Below are 20706 nucleotides of genomic sequence, written 5' to 3'. Positions count from 1 at the left end.
AAGCCCACTCTCCCCACAGACGAGCAGGGCAGTAGCCCTGGGCGGCCGGATTGGCCGCCCACACGACTGCCGGCTCCATTACAGAGCCAGCAGGGCCTGGGAGGATCAGGGGCCACGCGGGCCCCGGAAGCTCCAGTATGCCCTGCGTGAGTGCGCAGGGCATACTGGAGAGACCCCCAAGTCAGGAGGCTGCTTTTAAGCCTCCCGGTCGGGGGTCTACTCATGAGTTGCTGCGGTGCGGAGCCACGCCGCAGCAACTCATGATTAGAAAAACCAGGTTTGTGGCACGCTCGCTCCACAAACCCAATTTAAGGGGCGGGCTACTTTAGCAGGCTAGCCGCGTGTAAGCCACTGGGCTCGCCCCTGAGCCCGGTGGTTTACACAAGCAGCAAAAATCAGGCTAGGCTCTCCTAGCCCGATTTTTGCTGCTCATGGGAATAGCCCCAGTGTGATTTAGTGTGATCTGTGTGGTTTTCCATGGTTATCCTATTTGCTTGATTTCAGAGACCCCAGTATGCATTATTTATCTTGGGTTCTCTCTTGGGGGCTGTAATCCAACAGCTCCTGGGGATCCAAATCTGAGAGCCTGTGGGCTAGTTAGCAGGCTTGTGCAAAGCTTCAACCAAAGTCGAAGACTTCACACTGCCCCTCACAGACCGCAAAGAGGGAAGCAGTCTCAGCACTCAAGCCATACCTGGATCCCCAACCAACTCCCTACCAGTCCAAAGTCTCTGCTAAAGAGAATGCAGCTTCTCAGGTTGCACAGGGAGCAGTAAGAGGTATAGTCCTTTTCCCCGCTTGATCCCAATTATCTTCATTGTCTCCTTACAGTTCCTCGATAACCATCTGCAGTTAAAGTAGAAGCCATAACAGCAGCAGCATTCCTTTCCCATGCAGCGCTGAATAGTGACACTAGCCCCGTCAGGGTCTAGACCTGCAGTGGTAGCCTGCTGAGGGACAGAGATGGACTAGCTGGGTGGAGCTGGGGGTCTCCTCTTGCCACAGTGGTGGTCCTTCCAGAGATTTCCATCATACAAGGCCAACCTCAATAAGGCAACGCTCATGGATCCAGTCCCAGATCTCCCATTATTTTTTCTGGCTCGGCTCTTGCTTTGAGAAACTTGAGGCTTCAAGGACTTCCCTGTTGCTTCAGCAAACACCCATGATCCCTAATGTCTGGGGCGTCCTCTCTACTAACGCTCATGTCTGTGTCCCTGTATCCTCAGAGCCTGGATGACGTCATCAAAGACCTGATGGCCTCCATCCACCGCGAGCTGGCCGAGAAGCAGTCGCTCTCCTTCAGCATGTCCTTCCCGCCCAACAAGATGGAGCTCACGGCCACCAAGGCCGATGGCACAGAGTCCTACATCTTCGAGTTCCCCAACCCTGACGCCCGCCACAGCTTTGAGCAAGCCTTTGAGGACACGAAGAAGAAACTAGGTAACTCATGGGAATAGATAATCCCGCAGCAGCTAACAAGACGCAGATTGGTGAGATGAGCCCAGTGCCCCCCACCACCACTTCTTCCTCCCACAAGAGACAAATGAGTTGCTTCCATGACTGAATGTTCTTCCCTGCCAAAAAAGAATTCCCTGCACAGAGAAAATTAGCATGCCAAAGGAAAGACCAGTCTACGGCCCTTCTCCCTGACATGCTACCTTTCTATGAGCACGGAATTTCTTTTGTAGGGAGGGATATTTTGTCACTCAAGCCACCACATGTAGTCTGAAGTGTGGTACAGTCCAAATCTTAGCTCTCCATCCTCTCTGGCCAACTCTTGCTCCCCTTGTTGATGGCCTTAGAATAGGGGCGGGGAGAGAGATGGGAACAGAAAGGTTCTTTTGTCTTCCTGTCCCCATCGCCTCGATTGTTTAAGCTGCTCTTGCGGTAGCAAAGCATGAATTTCCCCCTTTGCTAAGCTGGGTATGCCCTGGTTTGCATTTGGATGGGTGACTACATGTGAGCACTGTAAGATACTCCTCTTACGGGATGGGGCTGTAGCTCAGGGTGGAGCATCTGCTTGCATGCAGAAGGTTCCAGATTCAGTCCCTGGCATCTCCTGGAAGAGACTCCTGCCTGAAACCTTGGAGAGCTGCTGCCAACCCATGTAGACCATACTGAGCTCGAGGGACCAATGATCTGACTCAGTATAGGGCAGCTATGTCCCTGTGTTTCCCCTGGACCTCCTGGTCAGTCCTGGCCTTTTTTCAGGGCCATCTTGCTCCATAATTGGGGTTCCTCGTCCTCTGCATCTTCCCTGGCTCTCACCTCTGGCCAGTTTTAATAGCCCCTGGATCTTGGTCAGCTCTTGCGAGGGACCGGGATCCTGCTCAGTGGAGTCCCAGCATCCTGCGAGACCAGCTAAGGCTGGGCCTCTGGCCCTTTAATTCCTGCCACTTCCTCGCTTGCCTCCTTCCTTCGGCACACGTGGCCTCCTTCCTGCCCCCATCCAATCAAGGCAGCACACAACTCTGTAGCCACTTCATGGGGTGCTCCCCCCCCACGGATTTATCTCTTCCTTTGTTGTTTGTGAGAAGTAGACCTTTAAACGTGGCTCAGAATAGGGCTGTAACTGGAAATGCCCCCCTCTCCCTCCCTCCCTCCCTCCCTCATTCTCACACCTATACGTGCACAAAATTGCTGCTGACTATTGTTCACCTGCAGAACTGCACTGGTCAAATTAGATTATCCTTCTTCTTTTTCCCCCAGCTTCCAACAAAAATTGCTTGGATCCTGAGTTCCTGAAGGCAATTCCCATTATGAAAACAAGGAGCGGGATGCAGGTATGTGCAGGCTTTTGCAGGTCAGAGCCATATGGTCAGCTTTGTTTCCTTCCCCTGTTTCCGTAAACACTGGGCCAGTTCAGACGTCACGCAGTACCGGGGTTACATGTTGGTTTCACTCAGCAGCTCCAAGCCTGGAGAGCACAGGCCTCTCCCTCTCCACCCGCACAGGAGTTGGGAGAATTCTGCTTCCGACTGTGGTTAGAAACCCAACAGGATTGGTCGTGATGTCCGAACCAACCCTTCAGAATGCTTGGGACCAGGTTCCCTTAAGGACTGTGGATTCCCTTAAGGACTCTCCTTGGGAGGAGAGCTGGTCTGTGGTAGCAAGCATGAATTGTCCCCTTTGCTAAGCAGGGGCTGCCCTGGTTTGCATTTGAGTGGGAGACTACATGTGAGCACTGTGAGCTGTTCCCCTCGGCATGGGGCCAATGCTCAGTGGAAGAGCATCTGCCTGCTTGCATGCAGAACATCCCAGGCTCACTCCCGGGCATCTCCAGGTACGGCTGAGAGAGATAAGGACATAGGAACAGCCCCGCTGGATCAGGTCCAAGGAAGCCCGTCTAGTCCAGCATCCTGTTTTGCACAGTGGCCCACCAGATGCCTCTGAGAAGCCCACTGGCAAGAGCTGCGGGCCTTTCCTCTCTCCTGCTGTGGCTCCGTGCAACTGGTACTCAGAGGCATCCTGCCTTTGAGGCTGGAGGAATGCCTGCCCGGAACTTTGGAGAAGCCGCTGCCAGTCTGTGTAGACAATACTGAGCAAGATGGACCAATGGTCTGACTCAGTAGAAGACAACTTCCTGTGTTCCTAAGGACCACCTCCTCCCATATGGCCCTGCCCACCCTATGCAATCAGCTGGGGAGGCCCCTTCTGTGGGTGGAGAAAGGGCTTGCCATAGGGCAGTGCCCACAACCTGGACTTCTCTTACCTCTTCCTTGATGGCCCTTCCATTACCACTTCAAGATCTTTGACTGACATCCAGGCTAACGCTGCACTAGTGCAAAACTTGTGAGGCTAGTGCAAGGATGCAACATGTTTGTGTTCTAGACCAGTGTTGCATTGGCACAACAGGCTGCGCTCGCACCAGCTGCAGCAGGCCTCCTGCTACAAAACCTCTTCCTCAGTCCATGGATGCTGCAGGGCATGGTGGGGTGTTCTCTGCTCTCCCTGTTGTAAAAGCGGCCTGAGACTGCAAGAGAGAGGGAAGCTCTGAGCCTCTGCTCAGCTACATGACCGTCTCATGCCTGGGCATCGTTGCTCATGGCACAAATTTTTATTTTATTTATTTATTTATTTATTGTTAAATTTATATACCGCCTTTCATTAAAACAATCCCAAGGCGGTTTACAGCAAAATTTAAAAACACGATTGTAAAAAAGACACAATTAAAATATTAAGCTAAAAATATAAAACAAATCTGATTGAAAATTTAAAACAAAAGCATAAAAGCAATACAGAGTACAAAGAGCAGCAGCAGAGACAATCAAATAAAAGCCTGGGCAAAAAGCCAAGATTTCACAAGCTTTCTAAAAACTGTGGTGGAGTCAGAGGAGTGAATGACTACTGGGAGAGCATTCCAGAGTCTGGGGGCAGCAACAGAGAAGGCCCTGTCCTGCGTGCACGACAGCCGAGTCTCCCTCATTGTCGGCACCCAGAGCAGAGCCCCCTCAGATGACCTCATCAAGCGGGCAGTAACCCTTGGGAGCAGGCGGTCCCTCGGTATCCGGGCCCAAACAAATGCAGTGTTAGTGTAGATGCCGGCCCTTTCTCTTTAGGCAAGCATTTGCCATATATTTTGCTGAATTTACTATGTTCCTCTTTAGTATTTTTGTTTGTTCCTGCTGCTCTTATGTTTTTCATATGTCCTTATATTGATCCGTAACGGGGCATGTCAGTGTTTTTTGTGTCGGTTGATTTTGTACAGGCAAACCTCATTTTAAGTGGACTCTATATCCGCGGTTTCATGTATTCGCGGTTGTCTAATTGATGCCCGATTTCATTATCTGTGGATACGAAAGAGTTAAAACCCATGTGTCTGCAGTTCCTAGAGGGCCGGAAGTGACTGCGGAGGCCATTTCTGGTAGAGATGTGCAAACCAGCTTGAGGTCGAGTCGGTTTGCCATTGAACCTGTCTGGCTCGAGGGCTCGCAATCGAGCCAGACAGGACCCGGTTTGGCTTGATCTCAAGCCACCACCATACCCAAGCCGGCTTGGAGCCAGTTCGGGGGTTCTAAGTTGTGTGTGTGTGTGTGTGTGTGTGTGTGTATTTATTTATTTATTTATTTATTTATTTATTTATTTATTTTAGACTTGCCGTTGAGTTCAGGACAGCAGCAGTGGGGGTCTCTGCCATCTCTCCCTTCCCCCGCCGGCTTTCTCCCGCTCTACAAAGGGCCGGTTTGGCCCAGTTCAGCCCTTCCTCCAGGGGTGGTGGCCATTTTGGAGGCCGTCGAACATGCCCAGTGGGCCTCTGCATGGCCTGGGTTATGACTCGCCCTCGAACCCGACTAGGACCAATTTGCCTCGCCCTCGAGCCAAATCACTCGAGCCGCCTCAGAGCCAGTTTGGGAGTTCTACTTTTTTTTTTAAGTGATTTTTTTTTTAGACGTCGTTTTAGGTCGTTGTCGGCCGCAGGGTCATAGCCTGGGTCACTCAGAGCCCCACTGGGCATGTGCAGTGTCCTCCAGAATGGATGCCACCACCAGAGGAAGGGCTGGAACGGCCTGAAAATGTACATGCACATTTCAAACATGACACTCTTCTATCTCATCTCCCTTCCAGTTCTCCTGTGCCTCTCCCAGCCACAGCAGCCCTGAGAACACCTATGAAGTTTGGGTGTGTAACAGTGATGGCTACGTCGGACAGGTCTGCCTTCTCAGCATCAAGAAGGAACCCATTGTTGAGGCTTGCATCGCTGTCTGCTCTGCCAGGATCCTGTGCATTGCCTCGGTGCCGGGCCTGAAGAGAACATATAGGTAAAACACCCCTGTGCCTGATGGACATGGAAGATCCTATTCTGGAAGGCACTCAGGTTTACTGGTGGGTCTGTTAGCTGCATGGTTTGGATGAAGGGGATAGAGAGAGGCTTTACTCCCTCATTGGTAATGCTAGAATTCAGAGTCACCCAAAGAAACTGACTGGTAGTAGATTCAGCGCAGGCAAACACAAGGACTTCTTCAGACAGCGCAAAATTGTCTTGCTGGACTAACTAACTGCGACCAGTTGGTGTTGATGGCCACTAGGTTAGATGGCTAAGGGGATCCAATTAATTCACAGAGGACGAATGAGTCATGATGCCAATATAACATAAGCAGCAGTTGTTCATGATGAAACCCTCCAGGTCCAGAGGCAATGAGGTCATTCACACAAGCGGAAACTGTGTCCTATCCCGGTTTGGGAGCTGTGCGTGCTCCCAGTTTTCGGTTGTGTGGAAGCAAGGTAGGAGGGAAACCTGGGTAGCTTTTCCTCCTACCTTGCTTCCACACAATCACTTCTACCCAGGTTTTCCTCCTATCTGGCTTCCACACAAAGAGGCGCTTCACACAAGCAGTGGGAAGCACCAAAATGGGGTCTGTGAGGAAAGCGGGTTTGACCCGCAGACACTCAGGCAGCCCTCCCCGGGCAGCCAAATTGGCCGCCCAAATAATTACCGGCTCCATCACGAAGTCAGTTGGACTGGTGGGGTTAGGGGGCCGCGAGTGCCCCCTAATGGAGGTTAACGGAACGTGTGCTCCACTAACCTCGTGGGGGCAGCATCTAAGCGGTCTTTCCACCAGGAGCCGTGCAGCTCCCATTTCAGCACATGACCAGCCAAAACCAGGCTGGGTTCCCTTAGCCCGGTTTCGGCTGGTTATGAGAATCACCTCTATCACTTCTACCCAGGTTTTCCTCCTACCACGCTTCCATGCAACCAAAAATTGGGAGCACACACAGCTCCCAAACCCGGTTAGAATACAGTTTTTGATTGTTTGGGTGACTTCAAAATGTTGGGAAGCGGATGCCAGACTGGATTGGTTTGCTGCCTGCTTAGGATTCAGCTGGATCTGTCCACTCCCATTTCCCTGGTGCAGTAGCCTCTTGAGATGAAGCAGTGACCTTAACCGTGGCTTGTCAATGGTATGTGAATTCAGACATAATAGCAATCACAGCTGGCACAAACTGTGGTTGACAAACCAACTTTAAACTGTGATTTCAGATCCTATCTTGTTGATCCCAAACAAACCAGTTTATAGGCATTTCTGGCTTCAGAGATTACGTGGACACACGTTTTAGCTAAACAAACCAAGGTTCCACATTATGCCTGAACCCACTCACCCTTTCTTGGCTCTCTTTTTTCCTCTTCCCACTTTCTTCTGTCCCCAGGGAACGCCCTGGGTCTCTAGCCAGCCCGTCCTCGGAGCCAGTTCACACCACGCTGGAGGAGTCAGGGCCTCAGCAGTGCCTGCATATCTCCATTTCTGGGTCTTCCCTGGAGTTGTCGGAGCCGGTGGACAGCACCAATCGGGAACTGGTCCCCTTCGACAGCGACGATACTGATGACGAATCCTCGCCCAGCCCTTCCGGCACCCTCCAGAGCCAGGCCAGCCACTCCACCATCTCCTCCAGCTTTGGAAGTGAGTTCCCAAGGCAAAGCCTTCCCTCTCCCATGGAAAGACTACACGGGCATCAGCCTAGCCTGCACATTTTCAATAGGCTAGGAATGCTAGACTAGACTAGACTAAAATGAAGAGTAGCTAAGATTTGGAAAGAGCCTTTTATTTCATATGGAAGCAGGGCTATCCTTAGAGAGCCCTGGGGCAATTCAGCCAGTACAGGAGTCCCTTCCAGTTATTTTAATTGGGGTTAAAAGAGCGGCCGCCCTGCTTGCCCTGCCCTAAGGACAGCCCTGTATGGAAAACTTCTGTTACTGCATGTAAAATAGCATAACTCTGGGGCTATTCCCACGATCAGGCAAAATCGGGCTAGGGGAACCTAGCCCGATTTTGCCTGGTCGTGGGAGCCACCGGGCTTGCAGGCGAGCCCGGTGGCTCCCAGGCAGTTAACCCGCTCCCGCTCCCAGGCAGTTAACCCTCTCCCAGGTGGTTAACCCATCTAAGTACTCCTCCCCTATAACCGGGTTTGCAGAGCGAGTACTCCGCAAACCCAGGTTTTTTTAAAGTGCTTAGCCGCGGCGCAAAAAGCTGCCTCCTGGCTCCAGGGGTCTCGCCGGCATGCCCTGCGGGCTCGTGCAGGGCATGCTGGACCTTCCGGGGGCTGATTGGCCCCCGCTCCCCCCATCCCCCACTGGCTCCATCACGGAGCCGGCAATCGTGTGGGTGGCCAATCCGGCCGCCCAGGGCTCCCACCCTGCTTGTGTGCGGGTAGAGCGGGCTTAGCCCGCTCTCCCCGCTCACTCTCCAAAACCGAGTCTCACTGATTGTGAGACCCAGCTCATTGGCTGACATCCAGACTAACAATGCACTTGTGCAACATGCAAAATTGTGCACCCTCAAGAAAATTGCATAGCTGTGTAATATCCCAAAGTAACATTCTTGTACAAATGTTCCCTGCAATGTGAATGGATGGAGGAAGCAGTTCCCCAGCAGAAGGTGTGCCACTGGTTGCATACCTTGTGGCCCAAGTGCAAGGAATTTTGCACGAGTGCACCACTAGTCTGGAATACAAGCACCCATCATACCGGAGCCAGCTAGTGCAATCTCCTTGCACTTGTGCAACCTGTTTGCGGAAGCACAGCATTAATCTGGAGGTCAGTCACTGATTGCTATCCTTGCAGCTGAACTATGTGAGCTGGTCAAACCACGGTGGCCCCTTGAGTCAATACCTTTGGGCATTTTGTCAAGCGTCTTGGAATTAAAGGGTAGCTACAGGAGTTTACTTCTGTGCTTAAATATTTCTGCTCTTCTACATGTTTCTTGTTCAAAGAAACTGAAGAATGACTCCTAAAATAGCTTGTGAATACAATACAATCCTGGCAGATGCAGAGCCAGGTTTGGAAGTGGAAGACTCAGATTCAAAGTCCTGCTGAGTATTAAAGACCATTGTGAGGGTGGCTTCGAGCACTTTACTAGTCCTCTGACTGAATCTTTCGCCATTCAAAAAAAATTCCCTCTGTATAGAAAATTACCATGTCTAGGATTAGAATTCTGCTCTAGACCTGAAGTTCCGAAGCTTGGGTCTCCAGTTGTTGTGGACGACAACTCCCATCATTCCAAGCCAGTGGCCAATAGCGGCTGGAGACTCCAGGTTGAGAACCCCAGGTCCAGTCCATGGCCATCTCCGCACTCTCTTGGAGTAGCTGCAGTGGGTGTGCCAGCCTAGGTGCATAATAATTCTGCTTACTTCGCGGGCTGGGATGTACCTGTGTTCCAGGGGCATGAGCCTGCAGTCCTCTGCAGCTCTTCGTTCATGCGTACATCTCTGTCATCTCATGTTTGCCAGACGAAGAGATCCCAAGTTCCAAAGACGTGACCGCGGAGACGACCAGCTCAGAAGAGGAGCAGGATCCTGCCAGCTTCCTTCCCATTGCCAGCACGTTCACCCAGAACAGGAACAGCGAGAGCCCCATGGATGGCCGGGCAATGAGACGCTCCAGTCGAGGCTCCTTCACCAGGGGCAGCCTGGAAGACCTGCTGAGCATCGACCCCGAAGCCTATCAGAGCTCCATGTGGCTGGGGACAGAAGATGGATGGTAGGTCCACAGAGGTGCACCTGGGTAATTTTGGAGCCTGGACCGAAAGGCCCCTTTCCTCCCCTGCAAATTAAGCATCATCATGCTCGGCCAGGCGACCACATCACCTGGGACAGACTAAAGAGGATTTGCGGGGCCTCAGGGGCTTTGGCCCCGAAGTCCAGGGGTAAGAACGCCTCTGTAGGTCCACCAGGTCTTGGGATCTTCGGGACCAAGTTGCAAAGAGCCTGGTTGAGAAATGTTTTGGGTTTTTTAAATAAGTGTAACGACTGACATGCAGACTAATGCAGCACTAGTGCAATGAACAAAGATGCACCCCACGCAAGAAGCTCACATCGCTGAGCAGATGCTCAGAGTTGTTCAGTCTCCTTGCTCTCTTGTGCAAATAAGATATCCTTAGCGGATAGCTTTGCATCATTCCCTACAGACTGAGGAAGAGGTTTCGCAGTAGGAGGCACACCTCAGGTTGTGCAAGGTCACCCTGTGGCACCCACGCAGGCATAGTCTGGAATGCAGGCTAGCGCAACATCCTTGCACTAATGCAACATGTTTGCGTTAGCACAGAGTTAGTCTGGATGGCAGTCAATAATAATCAGCTAAAATGTGGCTGTCTGCAAGCTTCCTTAGCTATTAATTGGGCTACTGTGAAGTCACAGAATGTTCAAAACATTCCAGTACGGAGAGGGAAGGGTCAGTCACTGAATACTGAGAATCAATGCAGGGGCTTTGAAGGACACAGAAAGATCTGACTCCAGTGAGCCACACTAAGGGAATCTAGATCCAAAAAGGCATTGGTCATGGACAGGATATTACAAGTCAGCACTGCCTCCGAGCCATCCGGGGTCTCAGGCTCACCTCTGTTCTGTTTGGGTTGCAGCATCCATGTCTACCAGTCCTCAGACAACATCCGGAACAGGAAGAATAGCATGAAAATGCAGCATTCGGCCTCTGTGACGTGCATCTTGTAAGTGCCAAGCCAGACTCAGATCTGTGTGTATGTTGGGGCTCCGGAGGAGCAGTGGGCACAGAATCCAGCCTCCCTCCCAGAGAACTCCGCATTCTAGACATCGCATTACAAAGGGCATCAGGATCCCTGCCCATCCCATGACTAGCAAAACCAGAATAACTTGGGTAAAATAGAAGAAGTTGTGCCCAATGTTCTCTAACATGGGAGAGTTCAATCATGCAAGCCCCATCTGATCTCTGAAGGGGCACAGCCCAGACACAGGTTAACCACCCCCATGAGAAGTAGACTTTAAAGGTACATGTTGCATGTAACTGTATCTGAATACCCTCCTCCAAGGATCAGTTAAAGATAATCCAGTAGGGACAAGCAAGAATATACAGCAGGATGACTACACACTTCTTCTAGCATACAGTGGGGGGTAAGTAAGTAGTAAAGATTTCCACTGGAATGAACTCTGGGTTGATTGGGGGGAAGTAGAAGATCTGAGTCTACTGAACAACAACTGAGGGAGTCTAGGTCAAGAGGATACCAATCTTAGTCCTCTGATGTTGTTGGACTACAACTCCCATCATCCCCAGCCATTGTGACTGGGGATGATGGGAGTCATAGTCCAAGGTTGGGGGCTACCTTAACATTGTCACCACAAAGACTGCAGAGAGATAATCTGGGGCCCTGCTCCTGTACCACCTCCCTCCCAGATTCTGTCAATGTGAACCAATACGTTCGGGGCCATCGGTTTTGTGAGGCTCTAGGGCAGCTTGCCCCCTGAGTCTGACCCTTCTTCCACTCAGCCCTCCAGCCGTTCCCCTGCCCTATGACTCATTCCATTTACAATTGATAATGCAAGGTCTTCATTTTCTCTGCAGATACCTTGACAATCAGGTCTTTGTATCACTGGCCAATGGAGAGCTTGTTACCTACCAGAGAGAAGCAGGTACAGAGTTTGGAAACAAAGCCATTTGCTCGATGGGGAGGGTGGAATCGTGGCCATAGAAAACCAGTGGGCCCTGAGCATCACTTGTCAGGATTTGGTCATCTCAACTTGCCTGTAACCAATGCAGCCATGCACTCTCTTAAGAAGAAGCACAATCGCAGACTCCCTGTTCCTCTGTTGCAGGACGTTTTTGGGACTCTCAGAACTCCAAGACCCTCTCCCTGGGATCTCCAGGCAGCCCCGTAACTAAGATGGTGGCAGTGGCCGGGAAGCTTTGGTGTGGGTGCCAGAACCGTGTCATCATCCTCAACACATCTACTCTCCAGCAGCAGGTACGAAGGTTGCTGGCTCTTCCTCTGTCCCTCTTTCACATATACACATTGCCTTGCCTTCCATCTCCGTTTGCGATCCTCCCTGCCATAGGCAAGCAACATTCTACTTTTCTATGTTTCACGTGGCCATCTGCTTTCCTTTTCACAATACTCATGTCAACCAGCAACTTCTGCTGGCCATCTAAGAAATTCCATCACTAAAACTCCAAACTCTACGGGTAATGATACAGCAGCCCACAGTGGGGTGGGTGGTGGTGCGGTTTACAAAAAAGCATGACACATAAAACCAATGTCACCAACAGCCAAAGGGAATGCAAGGAAAGAAGAAGTGCTGGAAAGTGCTGGAAGGCAAGAAAGAGTAATAAAGAGATGGAGGACCAGAAAAACAAGTGCAGAGGAGGAGAGAACGTCTCCAGGGAGGGAGGGAGGGAGGGAGGGAGGGAGGAAGGAAGGAAGGAAGGAAGGAAGGAAGGAAGGAAGGAAGGAAGGAAGGAAGGAAGGAAGGACTTACATAACCGAAGAGGGAGAACGGTGACACAGAAAAACAACTGTTCCCCGACATCTTGGTCATAATTTTTGACAGGCCTTCAGCTAGTTCTTAAAACAAGTACCTGTAAAAACGTACCATCTCAGAAAAGGCATTCTGCTTCCACTCACATACCAGAGGAAACACCTAGATAGTCCCTGCTGTGACATATCCATGCACCATCTGAAAAGAAAGGAAGGTTGATTTTTCCTTCAAAACCATTTTAGTCATATGCAGGTATTGAAACTCATTTGATTAACCCACTAAGTTTTCCTTAATCAAGTGAAAGCCCTGGTGATTTTGTTAATGTGGCCCCAAGCAAACACCCTCCCTTGCCCCACACCCCCTAGACATCACTCTCTGTCGCCAGGTTTCCCTGTTGGAAATCCCAGGACTAAGTGAGGAACTCCAGGTGGCCGCTGCTCCCTGCTCCCTGCACTTCAGCCTGGTCTCTTCCCTCTCCTCTGCAGCACACCTTTCATGTCGGGCAGGACAGCAACCGCAGCGTCACCTGCATGGTCAGCTCTGGTGTGGGGGTCTGGGTCACCCTCCAAGGCAGTGCCCAAGTGCGGCTTTACCATCCGAGCAGCTATGATCAACTGGCCGAAGTGGATGTCACCCCCCCAGTCCACAAGATGTTGGCAGGTGAGACTCGGGGCTTCAGCAAGTGTTGTGATGCCCAGAGGCACAATTTGGGACACCTCAGATGTGCCTCCCAAGCAGAGTCATCTAATCACAACACTGGGGTGTGTGTGCGTGTGTGATTGGCTGGGTGTTTTTTTTCCTTGTTTTTGCTTAACCTTCTTGGGTTGGGTCATGGTTCCCTAATTGCTTTAACTTTTAGTAGAGGTGTAATAAGTATCTGGAATACATGCAGTGAAATAGTTGAGAGAACCACAGACTGCCCTGGGCTCAAGTCATCCGCCCCATCCGAAGGCTCTGGGCAGTGTACAAGTTTAAAAAGACACAAGAACACACACCATTTTAAAAAACAGTGCTCAAAACAAAATAAAAACAATTTAAAACCATTCAAAACCATTTAAAAACTAACTAAAGTACTTTAAAAAACTATTTTAAAACCCTGAAAGGCCAGCCCAAACGAGTAAGTTTTTAGGGCTCTATTAAGGGCTGACAGCAAGCCTAAATTATGGATCTCTGCTGGGAGTGCATTCCATAGGCCAGGAGCAGCTACAGAGAAGGCCCCGTTCCGAGTTGCCACCAGGCGTACCGGTGGTAACTGGAGACGGACCTCTCCAGATGACCTCAATGAGCGATGGGGATCGTGCAGAAGAAGGTGCTCTTTAAGGTGGCCTGGACCCAAGCTGTTCAGGGCTTTAAAGGTAATAACCAGCACTTTGTATTTTGACCTGAAACATACCAGCAGCCAGTGCAACTGTATTAAGACAGGCATAATATGGTCTCTCCAGGTTGCCCCAGCAACCAATCTGGCTGCCGCATTTTGAACAAACTGAAGTTTTTGAACTATGTACAAAGGCAGCCCCATGTAGAGCGCATTGCAGTAGCTGAGCCGGGAGGTTACCAGCTGATGCATCACTGTTTTGAGGTTGTCCTCTTCAAGGAATGGACGCAGCTGTCAAATCAGTTGAAGTTGATAGAAAGCACTCCTGGCCATAGCCTCCACCTGAAATACAAAGGTGAGGCCTGGATCCAAGAGCACTCCCAAGCTGCGTACCTGTTCCTTCTGGAGGAGTGTAACCCCATCCAGCACAGGGAGATCTAACTCATCCCTTGAATTCCGATCCCCCACAATGAGTACCTCCGTCTTGTTTGGATTCAGCTTCAATTTGTTATCCCTCATCCAGCCCATTATCTATCTATCTATCTATCTATCTATCTATCTATCTATCTATCTAATTTCTATACCTCCTGATATGTACATCTCTAGGCAGTGTACAAAATTTAAAATATTTAAGTTAAAAATTAAAATACATAATAAAAACAATCGAATAAAATAGATATTAAAACAAGTTTTAAAATTTTATTAAAATTAATTCTAATTAAAAGTCTGCGAAAACAGGAGAGTCTTGAGGTTCTTCCTGAAAACAAACAGAGAAGCAGATGCTCTTATTTGAGTAGGGAGAATATTCCAAAGCCCTGGGACAGCCACAGAGAAAGCCTGGTCATGTGTCACAGATAACAGATGGCAGGGTTTATGACAAAGGAGGCACTCTTAAATAGCCTGGATCAAAGTCGTTAAGGGCTTTATAGGTAAGAACCAGCACTTTGTATTTCATCTGGAAACATATCGGCAGCAAGTGCAGTTATTTCAAAACTAGTGTTATGTCCCTTTGTGTTGTCCCAGAGACCAATCTGGCTGCCTCATTCTGTACCAATTGTAGTTTCTGGACTACGTACAAAGGTAGTCCCACGGAGAGCGCATTACAGTCAAGCCTGGAGGTTAACCAGCATATGTTTTAAGGCCATTCGCCTCGAGAAATGGACGTATCTGACATATCAGCCAAAGCTGATAAATAGCGCTCCTGGCCACCGCCTCAACTTGAGAAACCAGGGAGAGCTTTGAGTCCAGGAGCACTCTCAAGCTATGTACCTGATCTTTCAGGGGGAGTGTAACCCCATCCAGAACAGGCAGATCTAAACCATATCGCGGGTCCTGTCTCCCCACAGTCAGGACCTCCGTCTTATTTGGATTCAACTTCAGTTTGTTATCCTTCAACCAGCCCATTACTGCCTCCAAGCAGGCATTTAGGGAAGATATGCCATTTCCTGATGAGGTCAGCATGGAGAAGTAGTCAGCATATCAATAACACCTAGCACCAAACCTCCTGATGATCTTTCCCAGTGGTTTCATGTAGATGTTAAAGAGCATTGGAGACAATATGGAGCCTTGTGGAACTCCACACTTCAGTTCTCGCTTAGCGGAACAACAGTCTCCAAGCGACACCATCTGGAATCTGCCAGAGAGGTAGGAGCAGAACCTCTGTAAAACAGTGCCACCCAACCCCACCTCCCCCAGGCAGTCCAGAAGGATACCATGGTCAATGGTATCAAAAGCCACCGAGAGATCCAAAAGGATCAGCAGAATCATACTCCCTCTGTCGATAACCAGTTGGAGATCATCCATCAGGCCGACCAAGGCAGTCTCAACCACATAGCCTACACGAAAGCCAGTTTGAAATAGGTCTAGATATTCTGCATCATCCAAAACTGCCTGGAGCTGAGAGGCCACCACCCGCTCAACCACCTTGCCCAACCATGGAAGATTAGAAACAGGTCTGTAATTAGCTAACTCTGTAGGCAGGCATTTAGGAAGTGAATGACATTTCCTGATGATGATGATGATCATCATCATCATCATCATGTGGGCGGGCACACTTTAGACCTGGCCTTTGTCTCAGAGCAGTGGCGACATGATTTGAATACTTACTTACTTTATTTATTTATTTATTTAACTTATATACTACCCAAACTTTTGTCTCTGGGAGGAATATGGGGGAGATAGCCATCTCTCCCTTGCCATGGTCCGATCACTCCCTGATCTGTATGCAGATTACCGCTGCGCCTTGCCTCCGCAGGGGAAGTGGACCTACTTTGATGGTCTGCCCCGGGCACCTTATGTTTCCTGATGGTTTTCAGAGGATTCTTGGGGATATTCCCAGCAACCTAGTGGGCACCTCTCCAGCGCAGCTCGTTGACACCTGGAACATCAAGTCCACGAGGGCTCTGGATGAAATAGCCCCTAAACTGCCCAGAGACGTAAGTTTTGGGCGGTATAAATATATGTTAAAGAAAGATTTGTGGATCCCGGCTTCCTTGGTTTATTTGGGAGCTTAGGGAGATGAAATGCCTTAAGAGATGCCTGGAGCACCACTGGAGGAAAACTAGTGCCTTAGCCAACCAAGCACAGTTACTTCTCTTTGTGAGGGGTCTGTGCCGGCAGCCTTAAAAGAGGCTGTGGTGCACCTGCTTTTGAAGAAGACATCTCTCGATCCTGAGGTCCTTGATAATTATAGACCAATCTCCAACATTCCTTTCCTTGCGAAGGTTTTGGAGAAGGTTGTATGTGCCCAGCTTGAGAGAGCTCTGGATGACGCTGATTTTCTAGATACTTGTCAGTTGGGTTTCAGGCCATGGCATAGCATGGAAACGGCATTGGTTGCTCTGGTTGATGACTTGTATCATGACCTCAATGAGGGTAGCGCCCCTCTCTTGGTCCTTTTAGATCTCTCAGTGGCTTCTGATACCATCGACCATGGTATCCTTCTGGAGCGCCTGCGCGGGTTGGGTATTGGGGGCACTGTTTTGCAGGGGTCCCATTCCTTCCTTAGTGGGCACTTTTAGTCGGTGTGCATTGGTGGCGAGTGCTCTGCCCTGTGGCCACTCCTTTGTGGGGTGCCTCAGGGCTCAGTTCTCACGCCCATTCTTTTTAACATCTTCAGGAAACTGCTGAGGCAGGTAATCCATCAGTTTGGGGTGAAATTCCATCAATATGCCAAGGATACTCAGTTGTATATTGCCACCCGAGGCCACTCCGGAGATGCCGTTTCTGTGCTTGCCCAGTGTCTGGAGGCTGTCAGGGTCTGGATGGGCCAAAACAAGCTCAGACTTAATCCCTCCAAGACTGAGTTGCTTTTGCTTATGCTTCGATCTGGCCAATTGCCAAGTCTGGGTCTCTTTCTGGACGGGGTTGTGTTGCCCCTGAAGGAGGTCGTCAGCAACTTGGGGGTCCTCTTGGACTTGTGGCTCCTGCTTGAGCAGCAGGTGGAGGCCGTTTCCAGAGGTGCCTTTGCCCAGCTTTGGCTGGTCCGCCAGTTGCGGCCCTATCTCAACCGGCAGGCCCTGGCAACCATCACTCATGCCCCCGTCATCTCTCGTCTGGATTACTGTCATGCGCTCTACCTGGGGTTGCCTTTGAAAATGACCCGGAAGCTTCCCTTGGTCCAGAATGGGGTGGCCCATCTACTTACGGGTGCTAGGAGGTATGATAGTGTGACACCGCTCTTGTGGTCGCTGCGCTGGTTGCCTATTTGCTTCCGGGTCCAATTCAAAGTGCTGGTTCTCACCTTTAAAACCCTTCAGGGCTTAGCCCCTGCTTATTTTCAGGACCACCTCTCCTGGCCAGTCCTGTCCCATCCTGTAAGATCTTCTCAAGTTGCCCTTCTTTCAGTCCCTGTTCTCAGAGAGGTCCTTCGTACTAGGGCCCGTGGAAGGGGCTTTTGCTGTTGCTGCCCCTTCACTTTGGAATTCTCTGCCCCCCACCCCCCAATTTTGGCCTGCCTCCTCCTTTTCTTTTCCACCAGGCATTTGCCCTTTAATTAAAAAAAAAATATCTCAGATGCTGTTCTTGTTTGTACACTGCCCTGAGTCATGTGGATTGGGCGGTAAATTAAATCTCTTAATAAATAAATAGATGATGATGATGATAAGATTTGGGTGGCATCAGCATACTGATAACACCCTGCACCAAATCTCCTGATGACCCCACCCAGCGGTTTCATGTAGATATTGAAAAGCATTGGTGCGCTAAGGGACTCGATATCATAGCTCCCATTATGAAGAGCAACAATTTCCAAACTCCACCATCTGGAATCTGCCTGAGAGATAGGAGCGGGACCACTGCAAAGCAGTGCCTCCTATCCCCAACTCCCCCAGGTGATCTAGAAGAATACTATGGCCATGGTATCAAACGCTGCCGAGAGAACCAAAAGAACCAACAGAGTCACACTCCCTCTGTCAGTTCCCTGGTAAAGGTCATCCATCAGGCTGACCAAGGCCATCTCAGCCCCATAGCTCCCTCTAAAGCCAGTTTGGAATGGGTCTAGATAATTGGTTTCCTCCAAAATTGCCTGGAGCTGGTTAGCCACCACTCTCTCAATCACCTTGCCCAACCATGGGAGATTGGAGACCGGCCTATAACTACCCATCACTGAGGGATCTAGAGAAGGCCTTAAGAAGTGGTCTAATCATTGCTTCCGTCAGACAAGGAGGCACCCTACCCTCCCTCAGCGATGAGTTAATGATATTAACTAGGCCACCTCCAACAATCTCCCTGTGCTAGACAGAAGCAGCCAAGTCGGGCTAGGATCCAGAGAACAAGTGGTAGGCCGCACCGCCCCAAGCAGCTTGTCCACGTCATCGGGCATCCAAACCGATCCAACCTAATACTGCAAGAGGGATTGCTGGACACCACCTTAGTAGACTCTGCAACAATAGTGGAGTCCAAGTCAGCCCGAATACAGGAGATTTTGTCCGCAAAGAACCCATTAAAGGCCTCGCAGCAGAACAAAGTCTCTGGGGACTGATTTGAAATGGAAGGAGCCTGAATCAAACTCCTCACAAGACACAAACTCTTGGTGTTATGATGTACCTCCCTGGTGCTGGAGGGCAGATTTTGAGGGAATTTCCTCAGAACTCCCCAGCTTTACAGCACCACTCTGGAGATGCAGATAACCACAATAACACTTAACAGGCGAAACATGCCTTGGCCCCCTCTGTGGCAGTTTTAACCAGAACTGAAGAGCCCTACTTCTTAACATTCACTCTTAGGGCTGGATGAAAAGGAGCTGGGACTAAGCACCAGTGCCCCATGCCACCACAAAAATAGAATTTAAAAAAAATATATCCCCCAAACCAGATAGAATAAAATTTGCACATGAGGTAAGAGCCAAGTGAGAGGAGGAAATCCTGTCTTGGTTGCCAACTTTTGTTTTCCCAGCTGGCTCAGCCACAGGCTCAGGTAACCCAGACACACCCGGGATACTGCAGCATCCAGACCCTAACTCATTCTTGTCTCCTTGGGTTTCCCTTCTGGAGCTAGAGTAGCAGAGCAGAACTGAGCCAGACGATGAGCCGAGAATCCCGTGTGGTGTGGCCAGTAAGGAGAGCTGGTCTAGTGGTCGCAAGCATGACTTGTCCCCATAGCTAAGCAGGGTCCACCCTGGTTGCATATGAATGGGAGACTTGATGTGTGAGCACGGTGAGATATTCCCCTTAGTAGGGGATGGAGCCACTCTGGGAAGAGCCTCTAGGTTCCAAGTTCCCTCCCTGGCAGCATCTCCAAGATCGGGCTGAGAGAGATTCCTGCCTGCAACCTTGGAGAAGCCGCTGCCAGTCTGGGTAGACAATACTGAGCTAGACGGACCGATGGTCTGACTCAGTATATAGCAGCTTCCCATGTTCCCATGGATCTAGAAGAGGAAAGCCCAGGTTAACCCAATGAGTAAAACTAACCACTTATTCTTCTGTGGCCGGCAGGGTCAGATGCCATAATCCGCCAGCACAAGGCGGCCTGCTTGAGGATCACTGCCCTGTTGGCATGTAAGGACCTCCTCTGGATTGGCACCAGTGCAGGGGTGGTGCTGACCCTCTCCATCGTCGCGAACACTGCCTCCCTGAAGACTCCGGCCCTGCCGGCGGGCCTCTCGCAGGGACACACGGGCCACGTCCGGTTCCTTACATCCATTGAGCTGCCGGAAGGTTTTGACATCCTCTTTCCCTTGCCCAGGGATGCAGGTATGTTGAAGCGAGCGGGGTAGAAATGAGGGGGAAGGGAAGGAGCTGCCCTCTCCCTGAGCTGTGTGTGTATTCAATATTGCGATTGCAGGCTCTGCTACTGACATTCAGTAGTCGGGTTTGTGTGTGTGCGTGTGTGTGTGTGTGTGTGCACGCAAAGGTACTCTTACCCCTGGACTTCTGGGCACCCTCCCCCCCCCGGGGGGGCCCAAATCCTCTTTAGACAGTCCCAGGTGGTGTGGTTGCTGCTGGCCTGCATTGTGCTGGGCAGCTGAGTGTGATTGTGTCTTCTGCTGGGTGATTTAGAGACTGAGCAGGGAGTTGGGAAAGAAATATGTGGGGTGGGGATATGTTGAGTTGCATGTTGAAATGTTTCTGCTGATGCATATTTGCATAAATATACCTTTTTAATATCCTTACATTCTTGTGAGTTCAGTTGCTGTTTGAGCCCTCAAGAACCCAAATGTTAAAAATATGTGTGTAGAGGGGTGATGCTTAACTTGTGGGGAGGAAGGCACCAAAGGCCCTTAGGTCCAGGCCCCCAAATTACCTAGATGGGTGTGTGTGTGTGCGTGCATGTATCTGTATCTAGCGATAGATAGATAAATAGGTAGGTAGGTAGGTAGATATAAAAAGCACAAAACTTTCCTTGGCTAAGGGCCAAGACAGGTGCCGTGGGGTGCTCAGTGCAGGTCTGGGCAGATGAGGAGCAGAGAGCCAGAGGCAAAAGGCACAGTCAGTGCCAGAGTAGTCAGGGCATAGCAAGGGAGTCTGTGTATTGCTAATTTTGCTAAAAGAGCCAGCGTGGTGTAGTGGTTAGAGTGCTGGACTAGGACTGGGGAGACCTGAGTTCCAATCCCCATTCAGCCATGAGACTTGCTGGGTGACTCTGGGCCAGTCACTTCTCTCTCAGCCTAACCTACTTCACAGGGTAGTTGTGAAAAGAGAAACTCAAGTATGTAGTACACCACTCTGGGCTCCTTG

General features: G+C 50.3%; 1 protein-coding gene across 1 annotated transcript in view; it reads left to right on the top strand.

Moving 5' to 3' along the window:
• The window catches only part of ARHGEF17 (Rho guanine nucleotide exchange factor 17), a 243572-nt gene that overhangs the window by 214648 nt on the left and 8218 nt on the right, over window positions 1–20706 (top strand). Inside the window, exons 11-20 of the mRNA XM_053308302.1 lie at window positions 1227–1440; window positions 2710–2783; window positions 5566–5759; window positions 7147–7397; window positions 9223–9472; window positions 10350–10436; window positions 11306–11373; window positions 11557–11705; window positions 12702–12876; window positions 19465–19722. Coding sequence (XP_053164277.1) covers window positions 1227–1440; window positions 2710–2783; window positions 5566–5759; window positions 7147–7397; window positions 9223–9472; window positions 10350–10436; window positions 11306–11373; window positions 11557–11705; window positions 12702–12876; window positions 19465–19722 — 1720 coding nt within the window. The remainder of the gene's footprint in view (window positions 1–1226; window positions 1441–2709; window positions 2784–5565; window positions 5760–7146; window positions 7398–9222; window positions 9473–10349; window positions 10437–11305; window positions 11374–11556; window positions 11706–12701; window positions 12877–19464; window positions 19723–20706) is intronic.

This window comes from Hemicordylus capensis, chromosome 3, assembly GCF_027244095.1.
Source record: "Hemicordylus capensis ecotype Gifberg chromosome 3, rHemCap1.1.pri, whole genome shotgun sequence".
Classification (NCBI taxonomy): Eukaryota; Metazoa; Chordata; class Lepidosauria; order Squamata; family Cordylidae; genus Hemicordylus; species Hemicordylus capensis.
The sequence above is the reverse complement of the archived record's forward strand: the minus strand, read 5'-3'. Positions and strand labels throughout refer to the sequence as shown.